The following is a 24,090-nucleotide window of genomic DNA, read 5'->3' as shown; positions in this document are numbered from 1 at the left end:
ATTTCCCGCGAAAAATAAGTATACGCATTACAGTATCTACTTATAGATCAGTGGGCGAGGAAATTACATGGCATATGCGTGATTATATGCCAGTTGTCCACTAGGCACTAGCCTGGGGTGGGGGAAACGCGATATTATCCCACCGTGGAATAGGCGTATAAATAGATTCTGTTATTCGCAGGCTAGTTGCCGACTGAACTGTATAATATGGTCATTTACCACTACACTTCACAGAGTACGTTGCCACGTTGGTACTTGGTAACGGGAACAAGAGACATTCATATCCTAGAGTTATACTGCTAATTTATTAAATGGACATTATTTGCTGTTTATTTCGCCGAATGACAGTTATTTTTGCATATTTAAAAAAAATACTTACCTGAAATCTTTTGCTGAACTCTTTAAATTTTCACAGAGAATAGAATTTCAATTAACTCCATTTGGGTATATGACCAAATGTTTGGGGTGAAGTTAAGTATTTCAGCTCATAACTCAGGTTTGCTTCAGAAGAAGCCACAACACGAGTACGAAAATAAAGAATTATATCTTTAAGTTGAAGAAACTTTTACATAATGGCTACATGGCACATGTTGACCTGATATATATTATATAAGTTTTATATACTAGCGTTCTAATTATCTTTAAATTCAGCGGGCCGTTTAGCCACAAACGCGGTCATACCCTCCTTGCGGTCATCCTGAAGATAAACAATTCTTTTTTAATATCATCATTGACAACCTATTCTAGGCTTCTAGCCAAGGCGAGGTTACATTAAACTGCTAAATAAAAAACTGTCAACAGGTCCTCCCCCCCCCTCCCTCAGTAGCCTGTGTTTTGTACTCATTTATAAGAATATCTTTCATCGGTTACTGACGAGTTTGATTCAATATCCGACGCTTCAACTGATTCGGGTTCCCAAGGATTTCTTATTGCCTTCCACCGGAGACGATCTGTCATTGCCCCCACCCCACCCTCGAACCAATCCCCGCAGTCCCCGAATTTCAAATCATCTAGGGCTCTAAGTATACATTCCTATAACCCCCACGTTCATGTCGGCAATTCATGAAAGATTAATCATGAATGGGGGCTCTGAATTGGCAAATTCCAAAAAGCAATAATTACGACATGGTTACAGTACAATTCAATATATCACAACAAGTAATGCCTTCAAGTATATCCAATAATCTAGCAGACAATTTAAAAAGGAAGCTTGCTTTATACTGCATATTTGTTCAAAAAACTCACCGTAGCGAACGTGGCGTAAAATATCTTCTTTTCGAAGTGAATTCCTTCGGCTAATGTTGTCTCGTAAGCTAGAGATAACAATCGTTACAAGGTAAAGATGGCGACCAAGTTATGGGTCGCCCGACCAATGATTGACCACAATTCTCATTCAATAATCACGACTGTAATTATACTATAACGTACCGGTATTAACAGCTTCTTTAGCCATGTTAACAACAAGTTTCGATTTCTCCGCGATGTTTTCGGCAGTTTTTACAGCCTTTTCTAACAATTCCTCTGCGGGATAAACTTTACTAGCCAGGCCTGCTTGCAAGGCTTCCTGTGCCGAGATATGATCTCCAGTTAACACCATCTCCATCGCTAATGATTTTCCCACAACTCTTGTTAATCTTTGCGTACCACCAGCACCTAACCAATATGACAATAAGTATATGACAAAGTTGGCCACTAAGCGCGCAGCAACCTCGTACCCAAGGGGGCCTTCTCGTAGGGGGCTGCCCACAGTCTAGGCCCAGGCCTTGTAAGCGCGCGCTGTTAACTATGCTAATAATATTATGCTGTTATGCTGTTAATTATGCTCTCTCGCGCGTTCAAACCGGTGACGTCATAAGAATGCAAGGCATGCTCAGGAGGACTAGGGACTAGTCTGGGCTGCCCACGTGACTCCAAATTTTTATTTGGAGTATTCGGGTACAAGGTTGACTATTTTTTTCAATCGCTCTAAAATTGCCTGTTGGTCGTTATAATTACTTTACTTTACGTTTACTGTATCCCCAGAAGTGAACTGCCCCCAGGGGGACATTTTATATGCAAAACGGAGGTGACGTCATTTTTGGTAATACTAATACAATTATATAATTCTAATATATAATAAAAGTAAATTAGTTAAACTCCCCCAGCATAGGATATATAGTAATCCAACACGGTAGCAAATATCCAGAAAGTAGTCAGTGAAATACATTTTAGCAAATATTGTAGTTGAAAATGTAAATGCATAGATTTTCTTTAACTTGAACAGTACACCATCTTCATAATTTACCACATTAGATGAGAAATTATTTGAAAATGCTATCTGCTATGCGGTGTTATATTTTTTTTCGGAATTAATGCACCACTTACCTGGAATGGTTCCTAGTTTTATCTCCGGTTGTCCAAACTTTGCCTTGTCGCTTGCGTAAATGATATCACACATCATGGCTAATTCACATCCACCACCAAGCTATAAACCATGCAATGACTGCATTAAAGTATTTTGCTTCATTTAAAACCAGACAAGTTTAAGAAGAGCTAAGTCAGTCAACTTACTGCAAAACCGTTAACAGCTGCAATAGTTGGTTTTGTGCATTTTGCTATACTGTCCCATTGACCTAGAAATCCTGTCTTTATACACTCCTGAAAGGTTTTGTTTTCCATTTCTTTGATATCGGCACCAGCTAGAATGTAATGAATTTCAATATCAAATATCTGGATCACGACATTCATCTATACCCTTGTAGGATTTCTAAGAAACAAGGATTGAGCCAAGCAGGAATCATATTACACCTTATTTAGTGAGCCTTTTTTTTTCATTCTGATTTAACACAAAGAGTAGTCAGTGAGTAAAAAGCAAATTCCGAATAAACAAGACATCTTGAGAATCAAAATATAGTAGTCAATGAGTTAGGATCACCCTGCTATTACACCATCTAAACATTACTGAGAATGCATCTCAAAGAAAAATAAACAAATCTGAGATTTTTATTTTCCTTGAATCAATGTATGTATTGAATTCATGTTTGTGCCTAAGACAATTTTCTCTTATGATATGCCAGTATACCTGCAAATGCTCGTCCACTTCCAGTTATAACAATAGCACCAACATCTGTATCATTCTGGGCATCATCTAATGCCAAAGTTAGTTCACCAATTATCCCATTATTTAATGCATTAAGAGCATCTGGGCGGTTTAAATAGATTAAAGCAACATTATTGTCTTTGCCGGTCTTCTCAACCTTTAGGAAATTGTAAGGATCACCTGGAAGAGAGGTGTATAATAGTGGTTAGTAGAAATTGCATTTTTAACTTTGGTTGCAAGGTTGATTTTTTGCTCAACTTCTAAGCTGTTTGCAGCTGTGCCTTCATTTCCCACTCATATTACAGAAAGACTTTAGACATAGGCATGATAGGTCTTTAATGACAATTGGCAATGGTAATTCATTGAATGCTAGGACCAACAATATTATCCTATAAGATAATACTGTTACCACATTTGGGTATTGAAATTTTACATAGGTTACAACCTAAGTACAACCTGCAGTAACACATGTACCCATCTCTAAAATGGCCACTCCAAGGATCTAGTGCAATCAAATCTAAAATCTCTTGCCTGGCACCAACTATTTTAGCACCTCATGACTATGTCACTCCCCCCCCCCCTTAACCCTCAACACTCCCTAGATAAAACAAGTCCAAATAGTATACTGTTTGCAGAATCCTCATATCAGAGATGTCGGCAGTGAACGGCGACTTTGTTAATACAAAGTAAGCTCTCAGGAATAATTTACGTGGTGTAATGAACGTACTACGTCCAATAGGCCAAAATGATTGCATCAGTTTCATAGTTAACACAATAAAAGTACCTAAAAAGTTTACCTGTGTTTAAACATTTTCCATGAACTCGAGGAAGAAATGATCTCGTAACACCTGAAAACAGACCACATCTTGCCAACTTCGCTGCATTGAATGCCATATTACAGCAAAAATACCAGTTGCACTCGAAATGTTGCAATCACTGACTTCAGCTCCAAACTCCAAAAAGACCATGTGATGCTTCCACTACCGAAGTTGTAATTTCCCATTGTAAAGCCAAAATTCGCGGGACTTTACCTCCAGACACGCGTGCCCCACTCGCGCGTTCATTTGTGTGGGTCGAGGGCAATGGGTCGAAGGGTGGAAAGTTCACTACGTTGTCTGGTTCTGTCACTTGAGACTCAAACAGCCCCAGCCCCCCCCCCTTAGAGTACTTTCAAAAACAATTCTGGTTACTGCAGGGGCAATGACTATGGAATAAACGGCGGTTTAGACGACCGACAATATAAATGATCAACATAGCGGGAAATTTCATTCGATGAGATTCAGTCACGTGGAAATGAAATATGGTGTAATGAAATAAGGTGAACTTAAAGCCTTCTCTTTCTCGTATCCAGCATCGTCCTTGTCGATATGATCGCCGACGGTGCCTACCCACAAACTTATGTTGGCCGTTCACAATGGAGACACTGCTGAGACTTTTAATCTGACAACGGACGCAAAAACGCCAAAGCAATGGCATACATATTAGTGGGTTAAAGCTATACCTAATGGCTAATCCTGAATATGAGGGAATATCACCTTATTGTTCCAAGGTGATTTATTGAGAAAGCGAATGTGATGTAGAAAACTAGACCGCGATGTACCGCGTGAGACAAAATTATTACGGTTATAATTATAATGATTATAGAAAATGTTAGCACTTCAGCAATGCCACTTTTCAAGAAGCCGTTACACAATGATATAATTAATAAAAGAAATGATTGTGGTATAAAGTAACACACAAGTCCAGTTTAGATACAAATACGATGACTAATGAGAAAGTGAATGCGTATGTTTTTTGTCTTTGAAGTTTTGTCCATTTGTGATGATTATCTACCACACTCAACACATTTTTAGTTGCTTCGCCAGTGTGTTGCCCAAATCAACGAATTTTGATCTATCATTTTTTATAAGTTAGTTTAAAGCTAGTCCGTCGAGAACTTAAAACGTGCATCAGGGAAGGAAATTTAGGTCAAATTTGTCGCACATACGCGTTGTAAAGATCACTAAAATAGAAAACTGTAGTAGAAAATAATGAGAGACAATGAAGCCTCTTTCTGGGTAGTTTTCTAGTTAAAAATGTAGTTAAAATGCTGATTTCTTCGATTAGTTTTCCACAAAACCCCAAGAATTATGAATAATCAATGTTGCATCCGCTGCATGTATACATGTGTACAGTGTGCGAATCCACACTGAATTTCCAAAATTATCAATTAGTGGCACAATTTCCTATGATAACTTTTCCAACTATATATACTGATCTAAAAAATTTCCTTGACATGGAAACTTTATTATGCTGTTAATTACGACTATCGAGTTTTATATTTTGCAATATAATTTTTATTGAATGCACCTGTCCTCATGTTCCCATGCATGCGGATTCGATAAACATGACTCTTCGCTGCATTGAGTTTCCTATAGTTAAAATATTTTCCCTTTGTATGCATTTATTACACTGTGGGTCAAAATTGGCATGAAAATTGTTCCCATCTAAAATCTTGCTTGTCCAAAGTCAGTGCACAAGATGCATCCAAGAGACATGCGACGGCGGCCCAGAATTCTGTTATCGACTGTCAGCCGCTGATGATCTAGAATAACTTATAACTGTACGTTTAGAGTTGTAATCTGGTAAAGGTTTTTCATATTATTCATAAATTTCATTCCCTCTGTGCGTAGAATCCTGTTTTTCCAGTAAAAGATCAAGCAATTGTTGCAATTGTTTAAACCCACATCCCAACAAGATATGGACCATCTAAAGAAATATTTTTTTTGCTTTAGAGTTCATCCTAAGTCCAATGTAAATTGAACGAAAGTTCTTAAATAGACGTTTGATCCGTTTTACTGATACATGCACACTTTATTCGAAATACCTTTTATTCTATTCTCTATCTGTAGCCCATGCAAAATTGTATTAATAAACTGCGGCTTTTTTAATTAAACAAAGCAAACAAATATGAGAACAATATTTGGCTTATTTTTTAGCTAAATTGGCATAATCTATCAGCCTTGTTACTCAGGTGAGTTTACATAATCTTCTGTTCACGATTTTAGAATTCTTATCGTGAATTTACTTTTTCATAACATTATAAAAAGAAGAACAACACAGAGAAAATATAATTTTCCAAAGCCCTGGTCGTCCACGTTTTTCATGAATCACTGAAAAAAGATGCAAAAAATATTAGCTACTTTTCATGGACAAATAACAAAGAGGCAGCATGACGGTGTCTTTTAACAACTTTACATTGAATTTGGTATAACACCTGCGAAATGAAACAAATGAAAATTTTTTGTAAATATTCGGCCTTAAATTTTGAAATTTCTTGACATGCATGCAATTTAAGACATCTCATGACGTATTACAAGACTGAAAATAAATAAGCTAAAGTTATATATTTTCATCGCACAATTTAAAATACAAAATATCAAATCATTCCCACAAGAAAGGAACGAAACTTTTGAGACAAAGGGACTGGCCAGAAGCAGTTAAAACCCAAATAATACGTAAACGGGGTAAGCTGTTGAAATTTGGTCCGTATTGTGACAGAAGTGAAATATTTCTTGCGAACCAAAGGGTTAAAATATTTGTCAAATTATATGGCGTAGTTCCAGTCAGAGTCACTAGATAGCTAGATGCACCGCATTTCTTTCTCTACCGAATGGAAAGGGGTATCGCGATTTCGCAACGATGTAGCTATACAGGCCAATATTATGATTCTTCAACGTTAAAATATTTAAATAAAAATAAAATACCAAATTACACCCCTTATAAAGTGAACATGTGTAAAGCTTAATATTTATTGTTCTTATAACTTTCTGTTTTCAGGTCTTTCACTTTCGCATCCTGGGTACGAAGCAGTAATTCCATCGGCTTCGTCTTGAATTAAGCCACAATACAAGTTGCCGGCCAGTCAGCTATAAACTTGCACTTAATATATAAGCACAAGATGGATTTCAGATATTTTCTCAACTTGATATTTTTGGTTATCGTGAATATATGTTTCATTCTTTTGGGAATATGTTTAAATTCCTTGGTGATAATCAGTTTTTGGAGATCAGCGCAACTTCGAAAGAAATTGTGTTATTTCATGATCATGGTTTTGTCCTGTTGCGATTTGCTTACGATCTCAATTAATCATTCTTTGATGGCTTTTATCGCGATGTTTTGGTTAATTGGAAATGAGAATCCTAACAGTATCACCTGGGTAGATAATGCAATCGTGATATCAAATGCTTTCATTGGTTTTTCCTTGCTCGCACTTCTTGTCATGAGTTTTGATCGATATTTAGCGACGTATCATCCCATCTATCATCGAACATCTGTAACAAAGGGAAAACTTTTAGCTCTTCTTGCAATACTAATTTTCTTTACATTAGTTTTACTGGCGATGCAGCTAAACTTTGTCATTTCTCGCCATGTTATTTTACTCAATTTTTTAATTTTCTTCACTCCTCCGATGTTGTTTGTGAACTACAAGCTGTTTACAATCGCGAAGAAGAATCGCAGAATTGGAGATTCATCCCAGGATACCAGAAGGGCGTCTTCTTCAAAGAATATATCGAGTTGCTTGCTGGCTGTCGCTTGCTTTGTGGCGCTGTCCGTTCCAGCGTTTATCTACATTGAAGTTGGACTAAGAATGAAGTTGAATGGGAGTGGGTCTTTGGATGCTATATGCGTTTTTGCAATGTGGGTTATAACCATCGCCTCAATGAACAGTACATTTAACTGCTGGATATTTTACTGGAAAAACGCGATCTTACGCACCGAGGGAATAAAAGTTATTAAAAGCATTCTGCGGCAGAAACCCGCAACGTCCGAAGTCTGATTCGCAGATTCTAGGACGGCGATCGTTGACTGAACGTTTTTGATTAAAGATGATGTAAAGTCCGTTCTGCGCATATATTCGGCGCAGCAACACATTCCATTAGTCGGGGAGCAACTTTTGGAATGTTAATGATATACGATATTAGCGCGTTGTATTACAAACGGACAGTTCGGGAGCACAATTATTTTATTTCATGTCGCCAGGCGAAGAGGTTCGAATTGCGAGTGACGAAGATAAGCCTGCTAGAAAAAAGCAATGTTGTGCTGAAAGGATTGCTTCAAGAATTTATTTGTTGAATGAGGACACGAGATGGCGAGGCTATTTCATTTTGTCGCTACAGACATTACTTTCTCGCTTGTCCTACAATTACAAATATATAAAGTTTTAAATAACGGTTTATTTACAAGCTTCGCTTTATATCTTTTTCAAAATATGATATAAAATAGGCATATCATCACAGCCGGTCGAGCGGGAACGAGAGGAAAATAAGAAAATTAAAACGACACATAACGTCAAGTAAAGATTATATAACAACTTAAAAAACATTGTTATGCGCGGTATATATGCGCAGAACGGACTTTATATCATCTGTACAACTTTTTTTCTGAGATAAAATAAATAGGGATAAAGTTCTAGCTGTAGTATCACTCATTCCAACACCGAACCTAAAGAACTTGTTTACTGTAACACTAAAATCATCGATTTCTCAGAGTGAAAATGTATTAATAATCAGTTGATGGCCAATAAAGAGCTGCAATAGTTTATTTGTCACGAGCTTGCTTATATATATATATATATATATATATATATATATATATATATATATATATATATATATATATATATATATATATATATATGATCTCATGCGCGCTTGCCGTTTAAAAATTGCTTACGCTTTCTAATACCACAATATTCTTGCATATTATAACTATACGGAAGATAAATCAGAATTGATTCGAAATTAGTACTGTTTTCATTATTAGATTTAAAAAGTCTGAGGCGTTTTACTGATATGCACTCTGTATTGAAAATAACTTTTATTCTGTACTTTAACCATGGAGTATATTTGCTGCATGAAAGCGTTGTATCAAATACAAAAAAGTAATTATAGGCGGCGCCAAATTTCAAACAGAGACAACAAGTAAAAGATGGCTAGGTTTGCAAAAGATGGTTAGGTTTGTAAAAGATGGTTAGGTTTGTAAAAGATGGCTAGGTTTGTAAAAGATGGCTAGGTTTATAAAAGATTGCTAGGTTTGTGTGCTTTCATTTCCCACTTATATTACAGAAAGACTTTGGACAGTGGGCATGACATGTCTTCAATGAGAATTGGCAATGGCAATTAAATACTATGACCAACAATATTATCCTATAAAATAATACTGTTGTACCACATTTTGGTATCGAAATTGTATATAGGTTACAACCTATGTACAACCTGCGGTAACAAATGTACCCATTCTCTAAAATGGCCACTCGAAGGATCTAGTGCAATCAAATCTAAAATCTCTTGCCTGGCACCAACTATTTTAGCACCTCATGAATATGTTATAGTTAACACAATAAAAGTACCCAAAAAGTTTACCGGTGTTTAAACATTTTCCATGAACTCGAGGAAGAAATGATCTCGTAACACCAGAAAACAGACCACATCTCGCCAACTTCGCTGCATTGAATGCCATATTGCAGCAAAAATACCAGTTGCAGTCCAAATGTTGCAATCACTGATCTTCAGCTCCAAAAAGACCATGTGGTGCTTCCACTACCGAAGTTTTAATTTTCCATTGTAAAGCCAAAATTCGCGGGACTTTACCTTCAGACACGCGTGTCCTACTCGCGCGATTATCAATTTTGGTTATTGCACGGACAATGACTATGGAATAAACGGCGGTCTAGACAACCGACAATATAAATGATCAACATATTGGGAAATTTCATTCGATGAGATTCCGTGCGTCGAAATGAAATATGGTATAATGAAATTAGGTAAAATTAGAGTCTTCTCTTTCTCATATCTAGCATCGTCCTTGTCGATCTGATCGCCGACGGTGCCTACCCACAAGCACACATTGGCCATTCACAATGGAGACACTGCTGATCCATGAATCATATTTCCAGCGTACTTGCATTACAGAGGAACTCAACGTGTTCGTTAATGACGTGCATGTGAGAATTAGGTTAGGCATTATGGCAAATAATCAATATCATTGTAGGTCAGCTGATTCTTTCCTTGGGTTGGAGCGCGAGAGTGGCACTTCCACCCTCGCACAAACGCCAAAGCAGTGGCAAACATATTAGTGCGTTAAAACTATACCTAATCATGAATATGAGTGAATATCATTTCATTGTTCCAAGGTGATTTATTGAGAAAGCGAATGTGATGTAGAAAACTAGACCTCGATATACCGCGTGAGACAAAATTATTACGGTTATAATTATAATGATTATAGAAAATGTTAGCACTTCAACAATGGCACTTTTCAAGAAGCCGTTACACAATGAAATAATTAATAAAAGAAATGATTTTGGTATAGTGTAACACACAAATCCGGTTTAGATACAAATACGATAACTAATGAGCAAGAGAATGCGTATGTATTTTATCTTTGTAGTTTTGTCCATTTGTGATGATTATCTACCAAACTCAACACATCTTTAGTTGCTTCGCCAGTGTCTTGCAACAATCAACGAATTCTGATAATTTTTTTCTAAGTTAGTTAAAAGCTAGTCGAGAACTTAAAACATGCATCAGGGAAGGAAATTTGGGTCAAATTTGTTGCACGTACGCGTTGTAAAGATCACTAAAATAGAAAACTGTAGTAGAAAATAATGAGAGACAATGAAGCCTCTTTCAGGGTGGTTTTCTAGTTAAAATTGTAGTTAAAATGCTGATTTCTTGGATTAGTTTTCCACAAAACCCCAAGAATTATGAATAATTAATGTTGCATCCGCTGCAAGTATACATGTGTACACTGTATACAGTGTGCAAATACACACTGAATTTCCAAAATCATCAATTAGTGGCACAATTTTCTACGATAACTTTTTGCATCTATACTGATCTAAATCATTCCCCTTGACATGGAAACCTTATTACGCTTTTAATTACAGCTATCGAGTTTTATATTTTGCAGATGAATTTTTATTGAATGCACCTGCATGTCTGTTCCCATGCCGATTCGAATATGAATCTAACGCTTACTATAGTCAAAATCATATTTTTCCTTTCTATGCATCTCTTATACTGTGGGTCAAAACTGGCTATAAAAGTGTTTCCATCTAAAATCTTGCTAGTCCAAAGTCATTGAACGAGATTCATCCCAGAGACATGCGAGGGCGGCCCAGAATTCTGTTATAGAATGTCAGATTCATATGATTTTTAAAAGTTCTTACTTTAAACAAAAAAAAACAAATATGACAACGATATTTGGGTTATTTTTTTTAGCTAAATTGGCATAATTAATCAACCATGTTACTGAGGTGAGTTTACATAACCTCCTGTTTACGATTTTAGAATTAATTCTTATCGTGAATGTACTCTTTCATAACATTATAAAAAGAAGAACCACACCGAGAACATATAATTTTCCAAAGCCCTGGTCGTCCACGTTTTTCATGAATCAAAAAAGGCGGAGAAAATTTTGGCTACTTTTCATGGCCAAATAACAAAGAGGCAGCATGACGGCGTCTTTTAACAACTTTGCATTGAATTTGGTATAACACCTGCGAAATAAAATAACTGAAAATTTTTTGTCAATATTCCTTAAGTTTTGAAATTTCTTGACATGCATGCAATTTAAGACATCTCATGTCGTATTACAAGACTGAAAATAAATAATCTTTGAAACAGATGTTAATGCTATGTAGGTATATTAAATCATTCCCACAAGAAAGGAACAAAATTTAGACAAAGGGACTGGTCAGAAGCAGTTAAAACCCAAGTGATACGTAAACTTGGTAAGCTGTTGAATTTTAGTCCGTATTGTGACAGAAGTGAAATATTACTGGCGAACTTAAGGGGTTAAAATATCGGTCAAATTCTATGGCATAGTTTCAGTCAGAGTCACTATAGATGGCTAGATGGACCGCATTCTTTCTCCGCCGAATGCATGGAAAGGGTTATCGCGATTTCGCAACCATGTAGCTATAGTATAGGGGTCAATATTATGATTCTGCAACGTTAAAATATTTAAATAAAAATAAAATACCAGATTACATCCCCTGAAATGAACATATGTAAAGCTTTATATTTATTATTCTTAACTTTCTGTTTCCAGGCCCTTCACTTCCGCATCCTGGGTACGAAGCAGTAATTCCATCGGCTTCGCCGTAGTCTTGAAGCCACAATACAAGTTGCCAGTCAGCTATAAACTCGCACACATAGAAACACAAGATGGAATTCAGATATTTTCTCAACTTGATATTTCTGTTTGTTGTGAATATATGTTTCTTTCTCTCGGGAATATGTTTAAATTCCTTGGTGATAATCAGTTTTTGGAGATCGGCACAACTTCGAAAGAAATTGTGTTATTTCATGATCATGGTTTTGTCCGTTTGCGATTTGTTTGCGGTCGTAATAAATCATTCCTGCGTGGCTTTTATCGCAATGTTTTGGTTGACTGGAAATGAGAATCCTTGTAGTATTACCTGGATACACATTCCAGTCGCGCTATTAAATTCTTTTCTTGGTTTTTCCTTGTTCGCTCTTCTTGTCATGAGTTTTGATCGATATTTAGCGACGTATCATCCCATCTATCATCAAACATCTGTAACAAAGGGAAAACTTTTAGCTCTTCTTGCAATACTCATTTCTCTCGAATTAGTTTTTCTGGCGATGCGTCTAAACTTTGTCATTTCTCACAATGTATTTTTACTCATTTTTTTCACTATCGTCGCTCCTCCGATGTTGTTTGTGAACTATAAACTCTTTACAATCGCGAAGAAGAATCGCAGAATTGGAGATTCATCCCTGGATACGAGAAAGGAGTTTTCTTCAAAGAGCTGCTTGCTGGCTGTCGCTTGCTTTGTGGCGCTTATTATTCATATATAATATTTGCTGCATGAAAGCGTTGTATCAAATACAAAAAAGTAATTATAGGCGGCGCCTTTGTTTCAAACATAGACAACAAGTTAAAGAATGCTAGGTTTGCAAAAGATGGTTAGGTTTGTAAAAGATGGCTAGGTTTGTAAAAGACAGCTAGGTTTGTAAAAAGGTGGCTAGGTTTGTAAAAGATGTTAGGTTTGTAAAAGACAGCTAGTTTTGTAAAAGATTGTTAGGTTTGCAAAAGATGGTTAGGTTTGTAAAAGATGGCTAGGTTTGTAAAAGACAGCTAGGTTTGTCAAAAGATGGCTAGGTTTGTAAAAGATGGTTAGGTTTGTAAAAGATGGCTAGGTTTGTAAAAGATGTTAGGTTTGTAAAAGAATTCTAGGTTTGTAAAAGATTGTTAGGTTTGTAAAAGATGGCTAGGTTTGTAAAAGATGGCTAGGTTTGTAAAAGATGGCTAGGTTTGTAAAAGATGGCTAGGTTTGTAAAAGATGGCTAGGTTTGTAAAAGATGGCTATGTTTGTAAAAGATGGCTAGGTTTGTAAAAGATGGCTAGGTTTGTAAAAGATGGCTATAGGTTTGTAAAAGATGGCTAGGTTTGTTAAAGGTGGTTAGGTTTGTAAAAGATGGCTAGGTTTGTAAAAGATGGCTAGGTTTGTAAAAGATGGCTAGGTTTGTAAAAGATGGCTAGGTTTGTAAAAGATGGCTAGGTTTGTAAAAGATGGCTAGGTTGTAAAAGGTGGTTAGGTTTGTAAAAGATGGCTAGGCTTGTAAAAGATGGCTAGGTTTGTAAAAGATGGCTAGGTTTGTAAAAGATGGCTAAGTTTGTAAAAGATGGCTAGGTTTGTAAAGATGGCTAAGTTTGTAAAAGATGGCTAGGTTTGTAAAAGATGGCTAGGTTTGTAAAAGATGGCTAGGTTTGTAAAAGATGGCTAGGTTTGTAAAAGATGGCTAGGTTTGTAAAAGATGGCTAGGTTTGTAAAAGATGGCTAGGTTTGTAAAAGATGGCTAGGTTTGTAAAAGATGGCTAGGTTTGTAAAAGGTGGTTAGGTTTGTAAAAGATGGCTAGGCTTGTAAAAGATGGCTAGGTTTGTAAAAGATGGCTAGGTTTGTAAAAGATGGCTAAGTTTGTAAAAGATGGCTAGGTTTGTAAAAGATGGCTAGGTTTGTAAAAGATGGCTAGGTTTGTAAAAGATGGCTAGGTTTGTAAAAGATGGCTAGGTTTGTAAAAGATTGCTAGGTTTGTAAAAGATGGCTAGGTTTGTAAAAGATGGCTAGGTTTGTAAAAGATGGCTAGGTTTGGACGTTTTGACTATACTTGCGCCAAACACATAATCACATTCAAATATTTCAAATATTTCATATTTCACCTGTAATATTATTGCTAAAAGCTACGAGTTGCCATGAATTATCGGTCTCTTTGGATTTATACTTATAACTCATCGTAATTATTGCTAGTCTGGTTTTAATAAATGAAAGTCATCACCACACAAAGATTAACTTTCCCGACCCAACGTTTCGACACTCCGGTCTAGTGTCTTCATCAGGGGTGATCTGATGTTGAAACTCAGTTCCTTATATATTCTCAAAATGACGTCATCTATCAATCAGATGTAAAAATTCTTTTGATAGTTGATTGATAGATGACGTCTGATTGATAGATGACGTCATTTTGAGAATATATAAGGAACTGAGTTTCAACATCAGATCACCCCTGATGAAGACACTAGACCGGAGTGTCGAAACGTTGGGTCGTGAAAGTTAATCTTTGTGTGGTGATTACTTTCATTTATTAAAACCAGAGTAGCGATAATTACGATGGATTATATACCTTGCCGTGAACTCATATACTTAACTCGTTATATTTCATTGTGATGACGTCAGGCAGGGGAGGCCATTTAATATTTATCTTGTGGTCTAAAGGGTCTTAATTTCGAGTGGTATTATACACACTTCAAATTCAAGCCAGGAACAGTTGATGGAAAAATGAGTCAACAATAGGTCATTCGGCAGGAATCGAACCTACGCTTTTGCGATGCCGGTGCAATGCTCTTGCCACTGAGCTAAAGAGGTAACTGACAAGAGCAAGCGTGGTTATAATGTGTATAGATAAATGGTAATGCCGGGAATAGGTGAGGGTAAAATCAATAATGATTTTTGGCACTTCACTCGATGCCGGAATATTCTAGTGGTTCAAAGGGTCTTAATTTCGAGTGATATTATACACACTTCAAATTCAAGCCAGGAACAGTTGATGGAAAAATGAGTCAACTATAGGTCCGGGCGTAATTGCAATACAGAGGAACTCAACGTGTTCGTTAATGACGTGCATGTGAGAATTAGGTTAGGCATTATGGCAAATAATCAATATCATTGTAGGTCAGCTGATTCTTGCATGGACTGGAGGGTGAGGATGGCACTTCCCGCACCCTCAACACAGTAGGCAATTTGGCCCATTGTGAATCCGACAACGGACGCAATCAACGCCAAAGCAATGGCATACATATTAGTGCGTTAAAACTATACCTAATGGCTAATCCTGAATATGAGTGAATATCACCTTATTGTTCCAAGATGATTCATTGGGAAGCGAATCTGATGTGGAGAACTAGACCGGGATATACCGCGTGAGACAAAATTATTACGGTTATAATTATAATGATTATAGAAAATGTTAGCACTTCAACAATGCCACTTTTCAAGAAGCCGTTACACAATGAAATAATTAATAAAATAAATTATTGTGGTATAATGGAACACACAAATGGAGTTTAAATCTAAATACGACGACTAATGAGCAAGAGAATGCGTATGTATTTTGTCTTTGTATAGTTTTGTCCATTTGTGATGATTATCGACCAAACTCAACACATCTTTAGTTGCTTCGCCAGTGCCTTGCCCCAATCAACGAATTTTGATCATTTTTTATATGTTAGTTTAAAGCTAGTCCGTCGAGAACTTAAAACGTGCATCAGGGAAGGAAATTTGGGTCAAATTTGTCGCACGTACGCGTTGTAAAGATCACTAAAATAGAAAACTGTAGTAGAAAATAATAAGAGACAATGAAGCCTCTTTCAGGGTGGTTTTCTAGTTAAAATTGTAGTTAAAATGCTGATTTCTTCGATTAGTTTTCCACAAAACCCCAAGAATTATAAATAATTAATGTTGCATCCGCTGCAAGTATACATGTGTACAGTGTATACAGTGTGCAAATACACACTGAATTTCCAAAATCATCAATCAGTGGCACAATTTTTCTATGATAAGCTTTTGCATCTATACTGATCTAAATCATTCCCCTTGACATGGAAACCTTATTACGCTTTTAATTACGGCTATCGAGTTTTATATTTTGCACATGAATTTTTATTGCATGCACCTGTCTGTTCCCATGCGGATTCGAATATGAATCTAACGCTTACTATAGTCAAAATCATATTTTTCCTTTCTATGCATTTCTTATACTGTGGGTCAAAACTGGCTATAAAATTGTTTCCATCTAAAATCTTGCTAGTCCAAAGTCATTGAATGAAATTCACCCCAGAGACATGCGAGGGCGACCAAGAATTCTGTTATAGAATGTCAGATTTATATGATTTTTAAAAGTTCTTACTTTAAACAAAAAAACAAATATGACAACGATTTTTGGCTTATTTTTTTAGCTAAATTGGCATAATCTATCAAGTTTACTGAGGTAAGTTTACATAACCTTCTGTTTACGATTTTAGAATTACATTCTTATCGTGAATTTACTCTTTCACAACATTATGAAAAGAACCACACCGAGAACATATAATTTTCCAAAGCCCTGGTCGTCCACGTTTCTCATGAATCAAAAAAGGCGGAGAAAATATTAGCTACTTTTCATGGCCAAATAACAAAGAGGCAGTATGACGGCGTCTTTTAACAACTTTGCGTTGAATTTGGTATAACACCTGCGAAATGAAACAACCGAAAATTTTTTTGTCAATATCCCTTAGCTAAATTTTGAAATTTGTTGACATGCATACAATTTAAGACATCTCATGTCGTATTACAAGACTGAAAATAAATAACCTTTGAAACAGATGTTAATGCTATATGTAGGTGCTAAAGTTATATATTTTCATCGCACAATTTAACATGCAAAATAATAAATCATTCCCACAAGAAAGGAACGAAATTGAGACAAAGGGACTGGTCGGAAGCAGTTAAAACCCAAGTAATACGTAAACGGGGTAAGCTGTTGAAATTTGGTCCGTATTGTGACAGAAGTGAAATATTTCTTGTGAACCAAAGGGTTAAAATATCTGTCAAATTCTATGCCGTAGTTCCAGTCAGAGTCACTATAGATGGCTAGATGCACTGCATTTCTTTTTCCGCCGAATGGAAAGGGTTATCGCGATTTCGCAACGATGTAGCTATAGAGAGGCCAGTATTATGATTCTTTAACGTTAAAAATATTCTTAAAAAAAACAGATTACACAAGCTAAAATGAACACATGTAAAGCTTTATATTTATTCTTCTTAACTTTCGGTTTTCAGGCCTTTCACTTCCGTATCCTGGGTACGAAGCAATAATTCGATCAGCTTCGCGGTAGTCTTGAGACCATAATACAAGTTGCCAGTCAGCTAACTGCTTCAGCCACAGCTAAACTCGAACTAAACATATATAAACACAAGATGGATTTCGGATATTTTCTCAACTTGATATTTTTGTTTGTTTTGAATATATCCTTCTTTCTCTCGGGAATATTTTTAAATTCCTTGGTGATAATCAGTTTTTTGAGATCAGCGCAACTTCGAAAGAAATTGTGTTATTTCATGATCATGGTTTTGTCCTGTTGCGATTTGCTTCTGGTCGTAACTAATCATTCTTTGATGGCTTTTATGGCGATGTTTTGGTTAATTGGAAATGTGAATCCTATTAGTATTACCTGGATAGATAATGCAATCATGATATCCAATAATTTCATTGGTTTTTCCTTCTTCTTGTCATGAGTTTTGATCGATATTTAGCGACGTATCATCCCATCTATCATCGAACATCTGTGACAAAGGGAAAACTTTTAGCTGTTCTTGCAATTCTAATTTTCTTTAAATTAGTTTTACTGGTGATGCAACTAAACTCTGTAATTTCTTTCAAGCTGCTGTACTCATTTTTCTCATTTTCGTCGCTCCTCCGACGTTGTTTGTGAACTACAAGCTGTTTACAATCGCGAAGAAGAATCGCAGAATTGGAGATACATCCCTCGATACGAGAAAAACGTTTTCTTCAAAAAATATATCGAGTTGCTTGTTGGCGGTCGCTTGCTTTGTGGCGCTATCCGTTCCAACGCTTATCTTCATTGGAGTAAGTATGAAGTTCAATGGGAGTGAGCCTTTGGATACTATATACGTTGTTGGAATGTGGAGTAAAACCATCGGCTCAATGAATGGTACATTTAACTGCTTGACATTTTATTGGAAAAACGCAATCTTACGCACCGAGGGGATGAAAATTGTCAAAAGCATTCTGCGGCAGAAATCTGCAACGTCGCAGAAGTCTGATTTGCAGATTTCATGGACGGCGACTGACTGAACGTTTGACTGACTGAAATAATAATTATCAATATTGTTCGGATTGAATTTTTTTCTGTAATAGAATAAATACGGGTAAAGCGCTTACATCGAGTTTTTATCGAGTATATACAGAATATGGATGCAGACGTTTAATTTTGGTCGCGCAGAATAATTATGACTCGCTCAGTCGCCAGTTTAGTTTTGATCGAGTCAACAAGAATATGTGTGCAGTGCCACCGATCGCTGTGATAATGATAGCGCTACATTTAAGTTCACCTGATAAATGTGGCAAGCACTGCTTGTTATACGAAACAAATTTGTCGTGAATAAAATCATATGAAGTAAATCAAGTTTATTGTATTTTATATCGTCTTATTAGCTCTATACTTTGGTATATCGAGCACTCTACTCATATATGATCCAGATTTCTTGCTAATAGGCCAAGTGTTTGTATTCAAAAAAAGGCGACACCAATGGATGGGCTCGCAAAAAAGCCTACAAAAGGCTGTTAAACTCACATGGTTCGGAAAAGAATTTAAAACGTATGTCTAAGAAATAGTATGAATGCATGTGGTAAATTATTGTGTTGAAATGATTTGTCTTAATAATTATCATTGCATGATATATAAATAAATTGAATACTTTATATCGACAAGAGTCGCCCACCTTTGGAATATTTAAACTGATTGGACCACACGAACGTCCCGCGAGATTGTACCGAGTCTATAGCGATCATCTGGCGACAAATACAGTGTAACGCAAGCTTCCGTGCATGAGCTATGAAAAGGATTACAGGCTAGGATTATTATGCATAAAATTGATTTAACCAATCGAAAAAGCACAATTTTGGGTCGTCTATGTTTATATATACTAAACATAAAAGATGAAAAATACCAAATAAGATAATTATATAAATACTTCACTAGTATGAAGATATCGATCACGTGATCATTTCCCGCCAATAATTTGCAGTGGGGTTTGAATAATTTGCTGTTTGTAAAAATAGCCACGTTTGGAAATATAAGTAAATACATAAAACAGGTTTTCACAATATTTTCTGTAATAATGTAGCTGCTAAAATATTTTATGGTAATTTTATTTGGACACAAGCACTTGCAGTTATAAGTCATTTATAACTTGTGGGTTGTGTTGTGGTAATAGATTATACAGGTTTGTGTTGGGAATTAGTGCTTCCAGCACATGAAATGTTTGGCCTTTGAAACAGACCTTTAACTTTGCTACTAGAACGTGCTTTATTGCTTCTTCCAGCAAAGTCCGATCATAATAATTAAGTTTTAAAGACTGACATTTCTTGACAGTTTAATTTCTTGGCTGAGCTGGCCTCTTGAGACCCCTCAGGTTGTTTTACAAGCGAGAAAACAAATAACCACCGAAACACATGTTCATACATAAGTGTCTGTGTAGATGCTACTGAAATTTATATTTTCCTGGCACAGTTTTACATTAAAAATATTCAATCATTCTCACAAGAAGGCAACGAAATGCACACGAAGGTAAGTTGGTCAGAAGGTGTTAAGAAACTCCCAAGTCATACGTAAAGGAAGGCTGTTGAATTTCGGTCTGTATTGTGACAGAAGTGAAATATTACAGGCGACTTAAAAGTTCTAAAAGGTCTGTCAAACTCTATGGCATAGTCTTGGTCCAAGTCGGTAGAGGGCTAGATGCATCGCATTTCTTTCTCCGCCGAGGGGGAAGAGTTATCGACTTGACAGCATTGTGTGGGAAAATAATTATAAAATTGAATGCAAACAAGACGCTTGCTAAGCGTTTACTCGAGCTAAAGGGGTGATTTTGCTAGACCAGGCACACAAAATATGCGCCTCGGTACGAATAATATAACGCATTGTCACTACACCTTCTGTTAACGTACATAAACGTGTCGTATGCCAGTCCCGACCCGCAGCTGATGTTAAACGCAAAGAAGCTGGAAGTCGAATGAGCCGCTGAAGTTATCTCGAAGAAACGGGAAGTTGAATGAACCACTGAACGCCAATAAGATGGTCACAAATATGTCATATGAGACAACGATTCGTTTCGATTAACTAAAATTAAGATTTTCACAAAAAAAGAAAACGCGAAAAAAAACCCAGATCGAATTTAAGACTCTCGATCGCTTTAGATCACACCGTCCATAAAATTTACATAATGTAAGCTTTATAATATACGCCTAACTTTCTCTACCTCATTTTCAGGCCCTTAACTTCCGCATCCTGGGTACGAAGCAGTAATTCGATCGGCTTTGCCGTACTCTTGAAGCCACAATACAAGTTGGCAGTCAGCTATAAACTCGCACAGCTATAAAAACAAGATGGATTTCGGATATTTTCTCAACTTGATATTCTTGTTTGTTGTGAATATATGTTTCTTTCTCTCGGGAATATGTTTAAATTCCTTGGTGATAATCAGTTTCTGGAGATCAGCGCAACTTCGAAGGAAATTGTGTTATTTCATGATCATGGTTTTGTCCTGTTGCGATTTGCTTACGATCTCAACTAATCATTCTTTGATGGCTTTTATCGCAATGTTTTGGTTGACTGCAAATGAGAATCCTCATCGGATTACCTGGGTACGCATTTTAGTCTTCCTATCAAATGCTTTCATTGGTTTTTCCTTGCTCTCACTTCTTGTCATGAGTTTTGATCGATATTTAGCGACGTATCATCCCATCTATCATCGAACATCTGTAACAAAGGGCAAACTTTTAGTTTTTCTTGGAATACTCATTTTCCTGGAATTAGTTTTACTGGCGATGCTTCTTAGTTTTGTAATTTCTTACTTTGTTTTTTTAATTATTTCTTTCATTATCGTCGGTCCTCCGATGTTGTTTGTGAACTATAAGCTGTTCACAATTGCGAGGAAGAATTGTAGAATCGGAGCTCCATCCCTCGATAGGAGAAAGACATTTACTTTAAAGAATATATCGAGTTGCTTGCTGGCTGTCGCCTGTTTTGTGGCGCTGTCCATTCCAACGTTTATCTACATTGGACTAAGGATGAACTTGAATGGGAATCGGTCTTTTGATGCTACACACGTTTTTGGAACATGGATTAAAACATTCGGCTCAATGAATGGTACATTTAACTGCTTGATATTTTACTGGAAAAACGCGATCTTACGCACCGAGGGAATGAAAGTTATTAAAAGGACTCTGTGGCAGAAATCAACGACGTCGGAGTCTGATTCGCAGATTGCAGGGACGGTGACGCAAATTTCGATTCCGTAGATAGTCGGAACTCATCATTGATGGTCGTTCTCATCATTTAACTCGATCTCAGATTGCTTGAACACGCGCTCACACTCTTATTAACGACAATTGTTATAATTATATAGGTGCGTTGTATTTTAAATGCGGTTGGGTCATTCGTAGTCACATGACTTTCCGGCCCGCCTAGGACACAAGTGAAAAAATGTTGCCCGCTTCTTGTCATAATAAACTAAAGTGTTTTTTTTTAAATAAATTGTCGTTTAACATAAATGTTTTTGTTCCTATAACAAAACACGCAATGTACACTACCTCGGGAAATAGCGAATTTTGTTTCCCTCGAGTCTCAATGTTTCCCTCGACTTCGTGAATGTCGGGAAACATTCAGACTCTTCGGAAAACAAAAGTCACTATTTCCCTCGGAAGCATATATATATGCATTAAGTCTGTAATATACACAGAAAATAAACCAAACCCCAAATAACCCAAATAGCTAGCCAAAAAGTATTTTCACTGGTTGAATTCGGGACTTTGCAAATACGAAAAAATAAAAAAACAAAGAAAAAATAAAATCCTGAAAAGTCGTGGTTATATAAAACTTCATGATTCAAGAAAAGTGGAAGAATAGATTAGCTATATTCCAAAATAACCAAGGAGCAGCGTCGCGGCGTCTTCTGGCAACTTCACATCGAAAATTCTCGAGGAATCGACCTAAAACTATTGAAGGCTTTTTTCCAAAAGTCTCGCAATATCCCGCGTACAGTATCACGCTATGCTGCATGGAAAACTATTTAGAATCCCTTTAATATAGGAAATTAGTTCTGCCTTGGAAACAGGCCTTTAACTCTGTTGCTAGAACGTGCTTCATTGCTTCTTTCAGCAATATCGGATCATATTAATTAAGTTTTGATGTTTTTGGCAGTTCAATTTTTTGGCTTAGCCGGCCTCTCGAGACGTCTCATGTTGTTTTCTAAGACATGCAGAAAACTAATAAGTAATAAGCTCGAACTAACAGATGTTCATGTAGGCTCTAAAGTTATATTTTCCTCCCACAGATTATCACCAAGGAATTTAAACATATTCCCGAGAGAAAGAAACATATATTCACAACAAACAGAAATATCTAGTTGAGAAAATATCTGAGATCCATCTTGTGTTTATATATATTGAGTGCGCCGAGTTTATAGCTGACTGCCAACTTGTATAACAAATTTTTACGTTAATACTTTTAATCACTTGTTTACAAAGTTGAATGTCTTGTTTCATAAATATTTTCTGGACCGATAGAAGTAATATTTTCTAAAGTTTTAAAACAAACGTGGTTCAGAAGCACATAAACTAAAACGCTTGAATAAATTTAACCCAGGGTTAGCGCTAACCTAGCTTTGAACAACGGACCCCAGGTTTGGAAATTTAATTCACGCGAGTGAATATATGGGTAAAATAAGTTTTGACAATAGCTGCTGATAACTGCTAAAATATTTTATGGTAATTTTATTTGGACGCCAGCACTTGCACTTGCAGTTATAATTTGTGGCTATAGGGTCATGTGGTAATAGATCATAATTATAGGCTTATGTTGGGGGTTAGTGCTTCAAGCACATGAAATGTTCGGCCTTTGAAACAGACCTTTAACTCTGTTTCTAGAACGTGCTTCATTGCTTCTTCCAGCAAAGTCCGTTCATATTAATTTAGTTTTGATGTTTCTTGACAGTTTAATTTCTTGGCTTAGCTGGCCTCTTGAGACCTCTCACGTTGTTTTACAAGCGAGAAAACAAATAACCTCCGAAACAGATGTTCATGCATCTGAGTGTCTGTGTAGGTGATAAACTTATATTTTCTTGGCACAATTTTACATATAAAAATATCAAATCATTCCCACAAGAGAAGGCAACGAAATACAGACGAGGGGATTGGTCAAAAGGTGTTAAGAAACTCCAAGTCAAGGTAGGCTGTTAAATTTCGGTCCGTATATTTTGACAGAAGTGAAATATTACTGGCAATATAAAAGTGCTAAAATGTCCGTCAAACCCTATGGCATAATCTCGGTTCAAGTCGGTAGAGGGCTAGATGCGTCGCATTTCTTTCTTCGCCGAGCGGGAAGGGTTATCGACATGAAACCAATATGTAGGAAAATAATTATAAATATGATTGCATGATGATTCTTTTAAAGAAACAAACAAGACGCTTGCTAAACGTTTGATCGAGCTAAAGGGGTGTTTTTGCTTGTCTTTTATTGCCGAAGAAAGTTTATAAATAAAAGTAGAAGATTGGCAGGCGCTGAAAGAACAGCGCAGGTTAACATAAAACGATGACTATCTCTAAGAGGGGAATTGGAAATCTGTGAATCGCTGTTTGCCCAAAGCTATTTTAGCAACATAATA

At 36.5% G+C, this 24,090-nt stretch overlaps 1 protein-coding gene across 2 annotated transcripts; it reads right to left on the bottom strand.

The window, feature by feature from the left end:
- Nucleotides 1–551: 551 nt before the first annotated feature.
- Nucleotides 552–9,638, bottom strand: LOC114530725 (enoyl-CoA hydratase, mitochondrial-like). 2 transcript variants are annotated; one of them, XM_028552334.1, is made up of 7 exons: nt 9,484–9,638; nt 3,062–3,259; nt 2,551–2,678; nt 2,365–2,464; nt 1,429–1,653; nt 1,246–1,313; nt 552–697 (listed from the first exon to the last, which is right to left on the bottom strand). In XM_028552334.1, the coding sequence occupies exons 1-7, from the start codon at nt 9,578–9,580 to the stop codon at nt 632–634; spliced, it is 882 nt and encodes a 293-aa protein (XP_028408135.1). In that variant the 5' UTR covers nt 9,581–9,638; the 3' UTR covers nt 552–631. The 2 variants fall into 2 exon arrangements, with proteins under 2 accessions (XP_028408135.1, XP_028408134.1); XM_028552333.1 differs by lacking the exon at nt 9,484–9,638 and adding an exon at nt 3,877–4,034.
- Between the last annotated feature and the right edge of the window lie 14,452 nt (nt 9,639–24,090).

The sequence above is a fragment of the Dendronephthya gigantea genome, unplaced genomic scaffold, assembly GCF_004324835.1.
Source record: "Dendronephthya gigantea isolate DGI-Jeju-01 unplaced genomic scaffold, DenGig_1.0 000065F, whole genome shotgun sequence".
Lineage (NCBI taxonomy): Eukaryota > Metazoa > Cnidaria > Anthozoa > Malacalcyonacea > Nephtheidae > Dendronephthya > Dendronephthya gigantea.
Note: the sequence above shows the minus strand (reverse complement) of the source record. Positions and strands in the feature narration are given on the sequence as shown.

Bases quoted from the DNA above. Each gene is read 5' to 3' on its own strand.
- LOC114530725 (XM_028552334.1), bottom strand. From the start codon at position 9,580: ATGGCATTCAATGCAGCGAAGTTGGCGAGATGTGGTCTGTTTTCTGGT. The intron at 1,314-1,428 runs GTACGTTATAGT...TGTTATCTCTAG, and splicing joins TAAAGAAGCTGTTAATACCG to CTTACGAGACAACATTAGCC. The intron at 698-1,245 runs GTGAGTTTTTTG...GTTTATCTTCAG, and splicing joins TTTACGCCACGTTCGCTACG to GATGACCGCAAGGAGGGTAT.